Source organism: Arachis duranensis, chromosome 8, assembly GCF_000817695.3.
Source record: "Arachis duranensis cultivar V14167 chromosome 8, aradu.V14167.gnm2.J7QH, whole genome shotgun sequence".
Taxonomy (NCBI): Eukaryota; Viridiplantae; Streptophyta; class Magnoliopsida; order Fabales; family Fabaceae; genus Arachis; species Arachis duranensis.
In genome coordinates, this window is record NC_029779.3 from 14,398,733 (window position 1) to 14,410,757 (window position 12,025).

The window sequence follows — 12,025 nt, forward strand, 5'->3', positions numbered from 1 at the left end:
AATTGAAAGTCACAAATTTGTGCTCTTTCACATGAAAAAAAAAAAAACACATCAAGTCTCCACATTGTTTGAAAACATTATTGGAAGCCCAACACCAAAATTAAAAAGCTATTATTATGGCACACCATCGTTTAACTAACAAAAGAATCCAAGTCCAAAAAAAAAACTAATAAAAAAATCAATTTAACCAACTTGTATTGGTCAAGTGGCCAACTCACTCATCCGCTTAAATAAGTGTCGGGAATTTGAATTCAGCCTTGTATATGCAACAATCCATTGACCAATAACAGACTATTAAATAGATTTCAAATCTGCAACGGATTAATCCTTATCGTGTTAGACTGAGAGATACCTTGGGCAACTAAAAAATAACAAAAGAATCAATTTGATTTATAATCATATCTTTTTAAGGACTAATATAATTAATTTAATTTTTAAAAAGAACTAATTTGAAAAATGAATGATATGGTGGAATTAGCATTACCACTCAAGCATGATGAATATTCCAATCCGGAGGCTAGAAGGGACTTTATTTTACTAATGCTACAAACACTCCATCAAAAGTTACCGTCAGACAGCAACAATCGATATCGGATGAAAGTCAAGAAGCACATAACTTCAGACCGGGCATCTCAAATTCTGAAAATAACGACCAACAAAAAGATTGTGAAATTGCCTTTTCGGCAACCCCGACCAATTTCCAATTTTCCATTTCACATAAAATGGTTACGATCTCCAAAATACGTAAAGATAATCATCCTTGCATTGGCAAACTTGCATCTCTTCCAATGAAATGGCTGCATAGTTGATTTCAGAATAACACGTTGCAGGATCTTTGGTAAGTTGTGGGAAACTATTACGAGTATTATTAAGTAATTCCTTGACAGATGATGAGAATTGCAGCACAATTAGTACAAAATCTTCATTTGATTTCAAGCTTTTTGGTCCAGTAATCAAGTTGGCTGGCAACGCAAGCTGACCCAGTGGAACCGTAGGAGCTGAACTTGTTGATTGCATTTTCCACTCCAAGATATTCATAAACGTGCTCATCAAAGACTGGATTGATACTTCTCAGCTCATCTAGACTCAGGTCCAATAGTTGGCAGTTCTTCGATGTACACAAGGCAACAGCTCTTCCAACAATATCATGAGAGGTCCTAAATGGCACTCCCTGAACGAGAGAGGAACAGGGTAAGAATCTACAGTGAATTTGCAGAACTAACAATGAAAAAGCAAAAGATAGTCCAGGAATTTAAAATTCTATAAATAAAATGAAACAATATATCTGATAAACAAGGTAATAGAAGCAGCTATAAGTCAATAAAAGTTATACAAAGGTGTGATGACCAGAGGGCCAGAGTTGAAAATGGTTTCAAATCTGAACTTGGACAGTGATATACAGCATTAAGACTATCAAGTACCACCAGAGAGCCAATGAATAACATGTCTTTACCTTGTTAACAAGGTAATCGGCAAGTGTTGTTGCATCAAGATGACCAGCAGGTAAAGCCTTTTGTATTCTGTCCTGATTGAAGGTGATGTTCAGTGCAAACTCCGCTGACACCTCAAGCATCCCCAAAATAGTTTTAACACTGTCAAATACTGGTTCTTTGTCTTCCTACTTCAAGAAAGGAACTTATGTTAGTAACGAACTTATGTTAGTTAATCTAAAAGACAAAGGAAATATACTAAGAGAAGTTACACTTCCTTCCTTATATTCTTTAGTTACCTGCAAATCACGATTGTATGCATGAGGGAGCCCTTTGCATAATGTAAGCAAAGTAACCAAATCTCCTATGACCCTAGCAGACTTTCCACGGACTAGCTCCATTGGGTCTGGATTCTTTTTCTGAGGCATTATACTACTCCCTGTAGAGACAGAGTCACTTGGAGTGATAAATCCAAACTCCTCAGAAGCCCACAACACCCATTCTTCACCAAGCCGAGAGAGATGCACTGCTGTGATGGCATTAGCAGAAAGGAACTCCATCACAAAATCTCGGTCAGAAACTGCATCAATACTATTTAAGATGACAATTAACCAATAGGAGAGGAAAAAGAGATGCATATGAAGTTTTGACACCAATCACGTGCCAGGAACAATGACAAAGATTGATCTTAAATAAAGAAATTGAACCTAGATACCTATTCCTCAGGGGAGCAGTAAATCCTAAGGTCTCTGAAGTCATGAAGCGGTCAATCGGGAGCCCCGTGCCGGCTAATGCACAGGCACCTAAGGGGCAGAAATTCATCCTAGCTCTACAATCCACAAGACGACCAATATCACGGTCAATCTGCAAGAATCCATAATGTCTACAGTCAACAAAATACACAAGTACAAAAATTAATTCCCGAAGATATCAACTCAACCGCTTTAAGCTGTAAATAAACAAGCTAAAATGCAAACCCATGACATTTTGAAAATACTAAATTACTAATAATAGTAACTATATTTTTGAGTAAAATAAATCAAACAGATGACTAGATTCCTTTGCATAAAAAAGAAAAGAAAGAAACCTCAAATGCCTAAAATTTCCACAATTCATCATCCATTTAAGCATGCATGCATAAAGTACTACTGATATCTTTCCTCGGCACCTGTTCAACATACGCCAGCAGAAGATGCTGCAGCAAAACAGGCTGCGCACGCTGCAAGTGTGTGTAACCAGGGACAATGAGGCCCTCATTCTTCAAAGCCAAGGTAATCAGAGACACCTGAAGCCGCTTCATGCTCCCCATGATCCCATCAATGGCATCGCGACACCACAGCCTGAAGTCAGTCAAGACCTGATCGTTCCTGCTCCGAGCAGTGTGTAGCTTCTTCGCAGGCTCGCCAATCATCTCGATCAACGCGGCCTCAATGTTCATGTGCACGTCCTCTCTGTCCATCCTCCACTGAAACTCCCCACTAGCAATGCGCCTCTCAATGTCTTCAAGACCTTTGACAATCTCATCCCTTTCTTTCGCGCTAATCAAACTCTAACATCCACAAACAACAACTAAAATCGCATATCAATATACAAATTAAATCACATAAGGCACAAATCAAACAGAAAATTGGCAAAATCATCCATTTCTTAAAAGCCTTATAAACAGAAATGAGTGACACCTCTGTTAATTCACATTCATAGCTACATCAAAATTAAACTTTAAAGAGAAAAGCAAATAGAAAGAAGAACCTGTTGAGCGAGCATTTGAGCGTGAGCTTTGCTTCCCATAATGTCGTACTTAGAGAGAAGCTTGTCGAAGGAGATCGACTCAGTGAAGCTCTCAACGGCCTCCGTGACGCTCTCTTCGAAGCGTCCACCCCACAGCTTAGCCTCTTTGTTGCTCTGAGACGCCGCGCGGAGAGGCTCCATTCTGAGCTGCTGTGGTTTCGGCGCGTGAGAGAAGGCGCGTGACAGTGGTTGGGGCGTGGAGGAGAAGGAGAAGAGGAAGGTGGAGGAGGAGGATGGAGAGAACAATGCTTTTGAGGAATGCATCGGCGGTTTAAGGGTTTTAGTAACCGTTTCGGTTTGGGAAAGGTGCAAGGAGGAGTCAATAAGGGGGTTTTACGGGTTTTGCAGGTTTGTTGTTACTGTTGCGTGACACTGTTAGTGTTAGAGTTGGTGAAACTGTACCGTTGGATGGACATGGAACCTTCTGTTATAGCGTCGCGAGTGCGTTTTACGTCTGAGGAGCCCCGTAATTATAATTGGGCTTTCTCTTGATTTGGGCCATATGGGCTCTCATCTTTTCTGTCATGAATTTCCCTTAACAAACCCTGCAAAACCCAATTCCAGACCCAAAACAAACAAAAATTTTGCACTGCCATTAACACCAAGGTCAGGTTATACGAAACAAAAAACAGCAGGACCAGGCCGGGTATCTCAGCTTACCCTGTGGGCAGAGGCGTTGATGACGGATACCTAGTAAAGAGCAGATGGTCCAGTCCGAAAAAAAAAAGAGCATAGAGTCACCTGGAATGGGAGCTGCCAAAGGGTTAGATTCTGTCGAGTCGGCCCTGGTGCAGGTTGTATCTTGATCTGGTCCTTGACAGATCATATTCTGAAAAAATTGGTCTAATGATTAGTTCACTGGTGCACATAAGTAAGTGTTGGGGATTCGAATCTCATCTTGTGCATGCAGTAATTTATTGGCCAGCGGCAAATCCTTAAATGGAACTCAGTATCGCGACGGATTAGTCATTGACCTGTCGGATTGGGGGATACCGTGAAAAACCAAAAAAAATATTCTGGAAAAAAAAAAGGGTTGATAATAACACGAATAAACTACCATTTGTATCCATAAAAATTTTTAAACGCTAACAAATATATTCACAAAACAATGAAATTGACGTTATACTATGAAAGATTAATTCCGTACAACAAAACTATCCATATTCACCACTATTACCATCTCTCTCTCTCCAACATCAATCTATTATTCCCTTCTTAGCAACTACCAGCCATCACCCTTATCTTTGTCATCGCTGCCAATTCCAACCACCCACACTACATCCTCCTCTAACCCTAATAGCTAACACCTTCTCTCTCTTCATCTCCAACTGCAGTCGCACACTCATCTTCTTTTTCTATTCTTCAATCACAGCACATGAAAAAAAAATCTAAATCCACATGCAATCAAAATAATCAGAAAAACTACAAAAGATATAATTTTTTTTAGAAAAAGAAAAGGTTTTAACAATAATTTCAGAATCAATGCGAGTTCGATTTCTCATTCCCTTTGTGTGGTGCCAAGTGGGTTCGATTACTGCAATAGCATACCTCAGTGGTTTGACTCCTCTTTTCCATCGCGCTACTTAGATGGATTTCTTCCTCTTTTGCTAGGCGCCGCTAAAGTTAGAAAAGTAAATTGGAAGCTTCACTCTAACCTTAGCGTCCTCCGTTGTCAGCCTCTTCACACTAAAAACAGCAGCGACTCGCTCCTCATCCCCTCCCTTCCCAATAACATATGCCAATGCCTCACTACCATTTGCCATCTGAATTCTATCTGGGTCATCCTAAATCCCCCACACCCGCAAACCAAGCTCCATAGCATTTCACTATACCAGCATCAGAATAGCCTGGGTCCATGAAGGACCTGGACACGACGCAAGAAGCTGTTCTCGAAGTAGTCCTCGCAAGTATGGGTTATAGCATTGGCGTCGCGTGTCTGTCCAAAAAAGGTAAAATGAGAGAATTAGTCATGGCTTTGAAGAGTGATGGTGAGATTTTTGTTGTTGTTGCTACTGGGGAAATGGTCTTCAGAGGGGCACTTGATTATGAGTAGGGACGGATCTAAAACTGTTATCATGGGGCCAATAACATATATAATATTTAAAAAATATGTAAATAAATTATAATGTAAGATGTATTACAAAAATATACCGATAGAGAATATATATTTAAAGTACAAAAAAATATGTGTACTTTTTACTAACGAAGTGGTACACGTTGATTCTTCATATCATAAAATTCATCGATAATAGAATCTGTGACAAATCTTTCAACAATCTTCTTCTCAATGTAAATCAAAAGACAATTAGCAAGAAATTCATCTTCCATTTTGTTTCTGAGTCTATTCTTCACCTTTTTCATAGCTGAAAAAGATCTCTCAATTGTAGCAATTGAAACGGGGAGAGTTAATACCAAGCGAATCAAACGATCAATTAAAGGATATATTAAAGACTTTTCTATCTACGTTGTTCCTTGACATAACTCCAAAATTGTGCACCATAGTTAGTTAACTCAACATGATTAGGAATATCAAGTTCATAATGTTGAGCTTGCATTCTAATGTGAAAATTTTCTTAGTCACTCAAGTCACCTTGATAAAACTGTTCTACTAATTCACATACTTTATTGACACTAAAGAACTTATAATTATCTCTAGGATCTAAAGTTGAACTTAAAGTAAGCAATTCCACCATATTATCATTGAATCTTCCATTAAACTCTTGCAATTGTGTATTAATTACAGCCAGAAAGAAATTAACACGGTAATGATGCTCCATTGAAATTTGGTCAACAATTTTGCGAGTTCGGCCTCTTCTAGAAATATGCAATGCATTCATATCAGGAACTTCAACTTCATGTTTCTCACAAAATAATATAACTTCTTTTATGAAAGTCTCCCAACTTGATTCTCTCATTTTTTGGATTAAAGTCTTGTAGTAGAAACCAGAGTTAAAGCATTCAATATGTCTTGATTTTTTTGTTATAAAACTTGACAAAAATCATGACTAACTTCCAAAATATTTCTCATCAAATACAAAATAAAGACAAATTCAAAGGATGTGATAGCATCATAATCAGCACTAGCATCACCACGAGTGGAGAAATTATCTTCTTTAGTGCTTTTTTCAAGAACTTCACAAGTAGCATCAAGCATGCATAGCAAGCTACGTAAAAAATTCAAATGAGACCCCCATCTAATATCGCCAACTCTTTGCAAAGTACCAATTTGATTAAGTTCACTACCTATCACAATTTGATCATTGACAATTAAGTTTGCAACATTATTTCCTTGAGCAACCCTTAACTGATCATGAAATTTAGGAGAGACAGTCACAACATTCACAATTAGTGTAAGTTTTGAAAAGAATTGATGAACATAGCAAACTTCTTTAGCTGTAGAAACAAGTGCTAATTGTAATCAATGAGCAAGACAATGAATGTAATAAGAAAAAAGACAATCTTTTAAAAATAGAGCTTACAATCCATTCTATTCACCACGCATATTACTAGCTCCATCATATCCTTGTCCCCTAAGATTTTAAACATCAAGATTATGACGAGAAAGAACTGATAAAACTTCTATTTTCAATGTCAAAAAACACGTACCAGAAACATGTATAAGATCAAAAAATCTTTCTTAAACACAATCGTGTTTGTCTACAAATCTCAAAATCATAGACATTTGTTCTCACTTTGACTCATCTCTTGTTTCATCAATAATTATATAAAATTTAGAATCACCATTTCTTCTCGAATTGTTGCATGCACTTTTCTAGCAAAGATATGCAATATATCTTTTCGAACACCGGAAGATATATATTGAGCATTTTTAAGGACAACATTATTAACATTCTGATTATAGGGAGCTAAAAGCTTAATTAACTCAATAAAAAAATTTTTATTCAAAGATCCAGGACTTTCATCGTTGCCTCTAACTGCACATGCTTGAAATGCAAGATATCAAATAGCATCAATAGATGTCTTCAACCTTAAGCGGTTATTTGCAATAGTTTCGTCACTATGCCTAACAAGAACTTTGTCTATATGCTTAGATTGAGCCATTAAATCATCACAAGATTTCATACATAAATTATGGGGAGAATTAGGAAGAGAACCCTCGTGACATACAAAGACACAATTTACTCCATTGTTTATTTTCTTTCAATTACTAAACCTTAACTCTGAAAATCTATTTTTCCATCATTGTGAGCACCATAATGTTTATCAAACAAGTAGCAAGGCAAACAATAAGCAGCATCTTTTCTAGTGAATATTCTAACCAACTTGAAAATTTCTTAAAGCAAGAAGATTGAAGATATCGACGATGATTCTTATTACCAGAAGCTGCTGGATAGCTAATATTTGTTGGTGGTATGGCCCACCTATTATGTATGCTCTACGAATCTTATCACGTTCATTGACATTATACTACCAAATTGGACGTCGCTTTTCTGGATCCCTTTTTAGTAAAGAGATATCAATATCTCTTTCCAATCTTGAAACTTTACCTTCATGTTGATGTGTATTTTGAATAAGATTAGAGAGCTCACTTACTTGAACTTGTTGTAAAATAAGAAGAGAGTGTTGACTTGTTTGAACTCCAACATTATCAGTAACTTTTCTCTTAAAAATGGCATCAATTTTACTTTGCTTTCTCATCATAAAATGATATAGTTTTTTAGTAGTTTTTTAAAGTTTGGATAGTTTTATCGTACGGAACCGATTTTTCATGGGTACACCGTCAATTTCGTGGTTTCGTGGGTATATTTGTCAATGTTTAGAACTTTCGTAAGTAATAGTTTATTATAAAATAGGTTAATTTTGTTTATATTGTATATCATTTTGTGTGTTTCCAATGTATTCATATATTGTGTTATACACAAATATTAATTCTTCTCAATTCGGCACATTTTAATTTAGAAATAAAAGTGATATTGGTGAAATGCACCATTATTGGAGAGCACGGTGTTTGGCGCATCTATGACGTAAGGATAGAAGAAATCGATCAGTCTAATTGGGGTATACAAATCGGACCGTTCCATTTGCGTATCACTTTTCATGTGTCATCCATGCATCTCTCTCTCTTTCTCTCTCTACCATGTCAAGAAGAAAAAAATTAGAGAAGTTGATTATCGAGAGCTTCTCTCTCTAATACAAATCGGACCGTCCCATTTGCGTACCACTTTTCATGTGTCATCTCTCTCGAAGAAAAAAAATTAGAGAAGTTGATTATCGAGAGCTCTCTCTAATAACCATGCCAAGAAGAAAAAAATTAGAGAAGTTGATTATCGAGAGCTTCATATTATTAATTATCTCAATCATTCTAATTATATAAATTATTATTATTTAATTTTTTAATTTAATAAAAATAATAGAAATAACACTAGAGATTAATATTGTTTACAATAATTAAATGATAGTTAAAATATTATTAACAAGGTGATATATAAAATTGTTAAAGATGTATTTAGTTGGTGTCATGTGAATTTTTTGTAAAATAAATTTTAAATATGTTAATTGTTGTTATGAATACAGATATTAGTTAGGTGTTTTAATAATTAATTAATTATTGTTAGATATTTGATTAGTAAGTAATAAATTGTTAGATAATTTATTAATATATTTATGGTATTTTAATTATATTTTTAAATTTTTGGATATAATAATTATTGTTATTATTATAATAATAATACCAGTTAAGTAGTTAATATATATGTATATTGGTAGCCGTAAGTTGTTAAGGAATAATTGATAGATTTATTAATTAATTAATAATTATTAACACTAAATTTGGTATTTTTAATAAATTATTTATTATTTTTATTAAATTTAGTGTTAAATATTATTATAGTGATATTAGAGTTATTTAGATAATTTTTAATATTTTTAGATTTTATTAATTAATTTATTATTGTTAGATATTAAATTAATATATTTTTTGGGTTTATCCAAACGGTATCCCCCAACCCGAGAGATTAAGGACTAATTTGTCGCGGATCTGAACTCCATTTAAGGGTTTGCCGCTGACCAATGAGTTGCTGCATGCACAAGGTGGAGTTCGAACTCCCGATACTTGCTTAAGCGGACGAGTGAGGGGTTGGTTTATATATTTATTATAAATAAGTGTTTAAATTTTTTGATATAGTAATTATTGTTATCATTATAATAAGAGTAGTTAAGTAATTAATATGGAAAAAATCCTCTAAAGTGACAATGTTAGTAAAGTGGTAAAGTGATACTTTAATCATCTTTAAATTTATAACATTTATTATCTGTGAGGCCCATTATATTAATCTAGCGGTGATTAATAGCGTGTTTTTTTCTCTAAAGTGACAATACAATTTTAGAGGAGTCGAATCCAATTAATATATATTATTGGTCCATGTACGTACGTGTGATGTTAGGTAGCATTTGGTTTATCAATAAGTTGACATAGATATAAAGACATAAACATTAAAGACATAGAAATAAAAATAAGCAAGAAACTGCTTAAGAAATGCAGTCTCGCTGAATATTACTCTCAAACTTCTTCCAAGGCAACGGAAGTTCCACTTGAGGAGAAAAAGTCCTCATTGTAGTCTTTGCCATGATATCTACCACTGTGTTTGCATCTCTCAAGATCAACCGGAGATCAGCACGTCATTTCCAAGACATGATATATCAGATTTTTAACACCAAATGATCAATAAAACTAGAGCAATCCTGTAAATTATTGACAATAGTAAAGGTCTCCACACATTCTGTCTCACATATTTTTTCCCGAGTCCCATGCTGAAAGAAAAACCTCTCCAAATAGCAAACAACTCTCTTTGCAAAATGCTACGACTCTCAATTATTCCCAGACAGTCTCGTTGCCACCTTTTCTTTCAATTTCTGCTAACACAAGCAAAACCAACCCGAGCACCATTGTTAGGATAGCTAGCATCACAATTAATCTTAAAAGTTCTACTGAGGGGGAAATCCAAGAGCCACTAATGGTGGAGGGGATAGATAGTCGTTGCAACTCAAAAATATTCCAAAACTCCTTTTCCAAGGACAAAGTCATACCAGTCATCTTGTATGTGGTCCAATGCTCGTGAGGATGAAAGATCTCGTTATTCCTCAAACGCCAAATCTACCAGGGACCAAAAAAGAATATAAAGGAGCGATGTTTGCTATTATGTACGAACCAACTCATCAAATCCATTGGTTGACCAGAGATCCCCAAAGCTTGTCAAACTAGTTGGGATTTTGAACAATCCCGAATGTAATGTAAAACTAATTCCTGACCTGAGAAACATCGTGGACAGCTATCTGTGTGCAAAATGGCCCTCCTAAAATGAAATACAGCAGTAGGAAGGGCCTCCCGAAGACATATCTAGGCAAAAAATTTGTGCTTTTCCGGAACATGTTGATGTCAATGTCAAAGCCAATTACCCCTATCCTCCCAACTAAACTTCTTCTTACTGAGTCACAAATAACCACTACGAGTATCATAAATCTTTGAAGCCGCACCAATCCAACACCAACCAACCTCTGAACCAGCTTGAACATCCGGGTTGTAAAAGTTAAAGTTGCTAAGCAGAGACTGATTCAGAAAAAAATATATATTCTCAAGGTTTTGCTGTCCAGATGACCAAAGGTCCAAGATCCTGAGATCCGAATCAGAAATGTGAACATAATTCATCTCATGACACAGTCGCCCCTCTCTTCTCTATTTAGAAAACCAAAAGTTCTGTTCCAAATCCACAATACACCAAATAAAACCTTCCTTCAGGATATCTCAAGCTCGACATATACTCTTTCAAACATAAAATCCCTTTTTCCGAGACCGACTGAAACAATAATCCTTAGAAGAATGGTATTCTCCGTTAACAGTTGAACCCATAGCTTGTCAGGATGGTGAAAAAGTTGCGAAATTAGCTTTCCAAGATGAGCAATATTAGCACAAAAAGGATCTCAAATTCTCAAACCCCCAAACTTTTTAGGGGTGACCAACACCTTCTAGTTAACTAGATTCAGGCCTCTACCGTTAACTAGAAATAATAGTTTTTAAATTTTATTAGTTAACTAATTATGGATAGACATATAGTATATATAATTAATATATTTATTATAATTAATTTTTAGTAAACTATTATTTCTCTATCTATGAAAGTTGAAAATACTGACATATTTACTCATAGAAGATAAAAATTATTATTTGTACCCATGAAAGATTGGTTTTTGCAAGCAAAATTACCCAACTCTTCATCTATAGCTCTCTTCTTGTGTCACAACTCACCCAAATATAAAACTTTTTATCCTAATTTGTTTTCCAACCATTCACTCGGAAGAAGAAGAAAAATCGAAAGAGGAGAGGGAAGGAAGAGGCAAAGGCACCCGCCATCGAGCTGCTCTCTGTTACTGCTGCTGCAACCACCTTCTCCATGCTCTGCCATGACTCGGTGGGCTGAAGATTGTGAGGAGATGGCAACGACAGAGATCTCTTATAGTGGTTTTCGTTGCGACTGAAGGAGGCCGTCGCCGAGCTACTCCCCTCCCTACGTCGCTGCTGCTGCAACTACCTTCTCCATACTCTTCCATGACTCTTCCTTTGTTATGAAAGAGAACAAGATGGGTCATCGGGTCTAGCAATAACAGCGTCTCTCAAGGAGACAACCTTCTTCGGCGATAGCAGTGGTGAAGCATGGACTTTGCTGCCTCTACTTCTCTCTGTATCTCGCTCGTCTCTTTGTCCCTAAATTTGATGAATGTTTTCATTTTTTTTGTTTTCAAAAAAATATGAGGTGTTGGTAGTGGCGATGGTGACTATGAAAAAGAAGGTA

At 36.0% G+C, this 12,025-nt stretch overlaps 1 protein-coding gene across 1 annotated transcript; it reads right to left on the reverse strand.

The window, feature by feature from the left end:
- Nucleotides 1-448: 448 nt before the first annotated feature.
- On the reverse strand, nt 449-3,609 carry LOC107461068 (argininosuccinate lyase, chloroplastic). Its single transcript, XM_016079523.3, has 6 exons — nt 3,180-3,609; nt 2,599-2,979; nt 2,146-2,294; nt 1,730-2,021; nt 1,454-1,618; nt 449-1,171 (listed from the first exon to the last, which is right to left on the reverse strand). The coding sequence occupies exons 1-6, from the start codon at nt 3,480-3,482 to the stop codon at nt 923-925; spliced, it is 1,539 nt and encodes a 512-aa protein (XP_015935009.1). The 5' UTR covers nt 3,483-3,609; the 3' UTR covers nt 449-922.
- Between the last annotated feature and the right edge of the window lie 8,416 nt (nt 3,610-12,025).

Coding starts and splice junctions, on each gene's coding strand:
- LOC107461068 (XM_016079523.3), bottom strand. CDS start 3,482: ATGCATTCCTCAAAAGCATTGTTCTCTCCATCCTCCTCCTCCACCTTC. Junction 2,022..2,145: donor ACTGCTCCCCTGAGGAATAG/GTATCTAGGTTC, acceptor CATCTTAAATAG/TATTGATGCAGTTTCTGACC. Junction 1,619..1,729: donor CATACAATCGTGATTTGCAG/GTAACTAAAGAA, acceptor TTCTTGAAGTAG/GAAGACAAAGAACCAGTATT.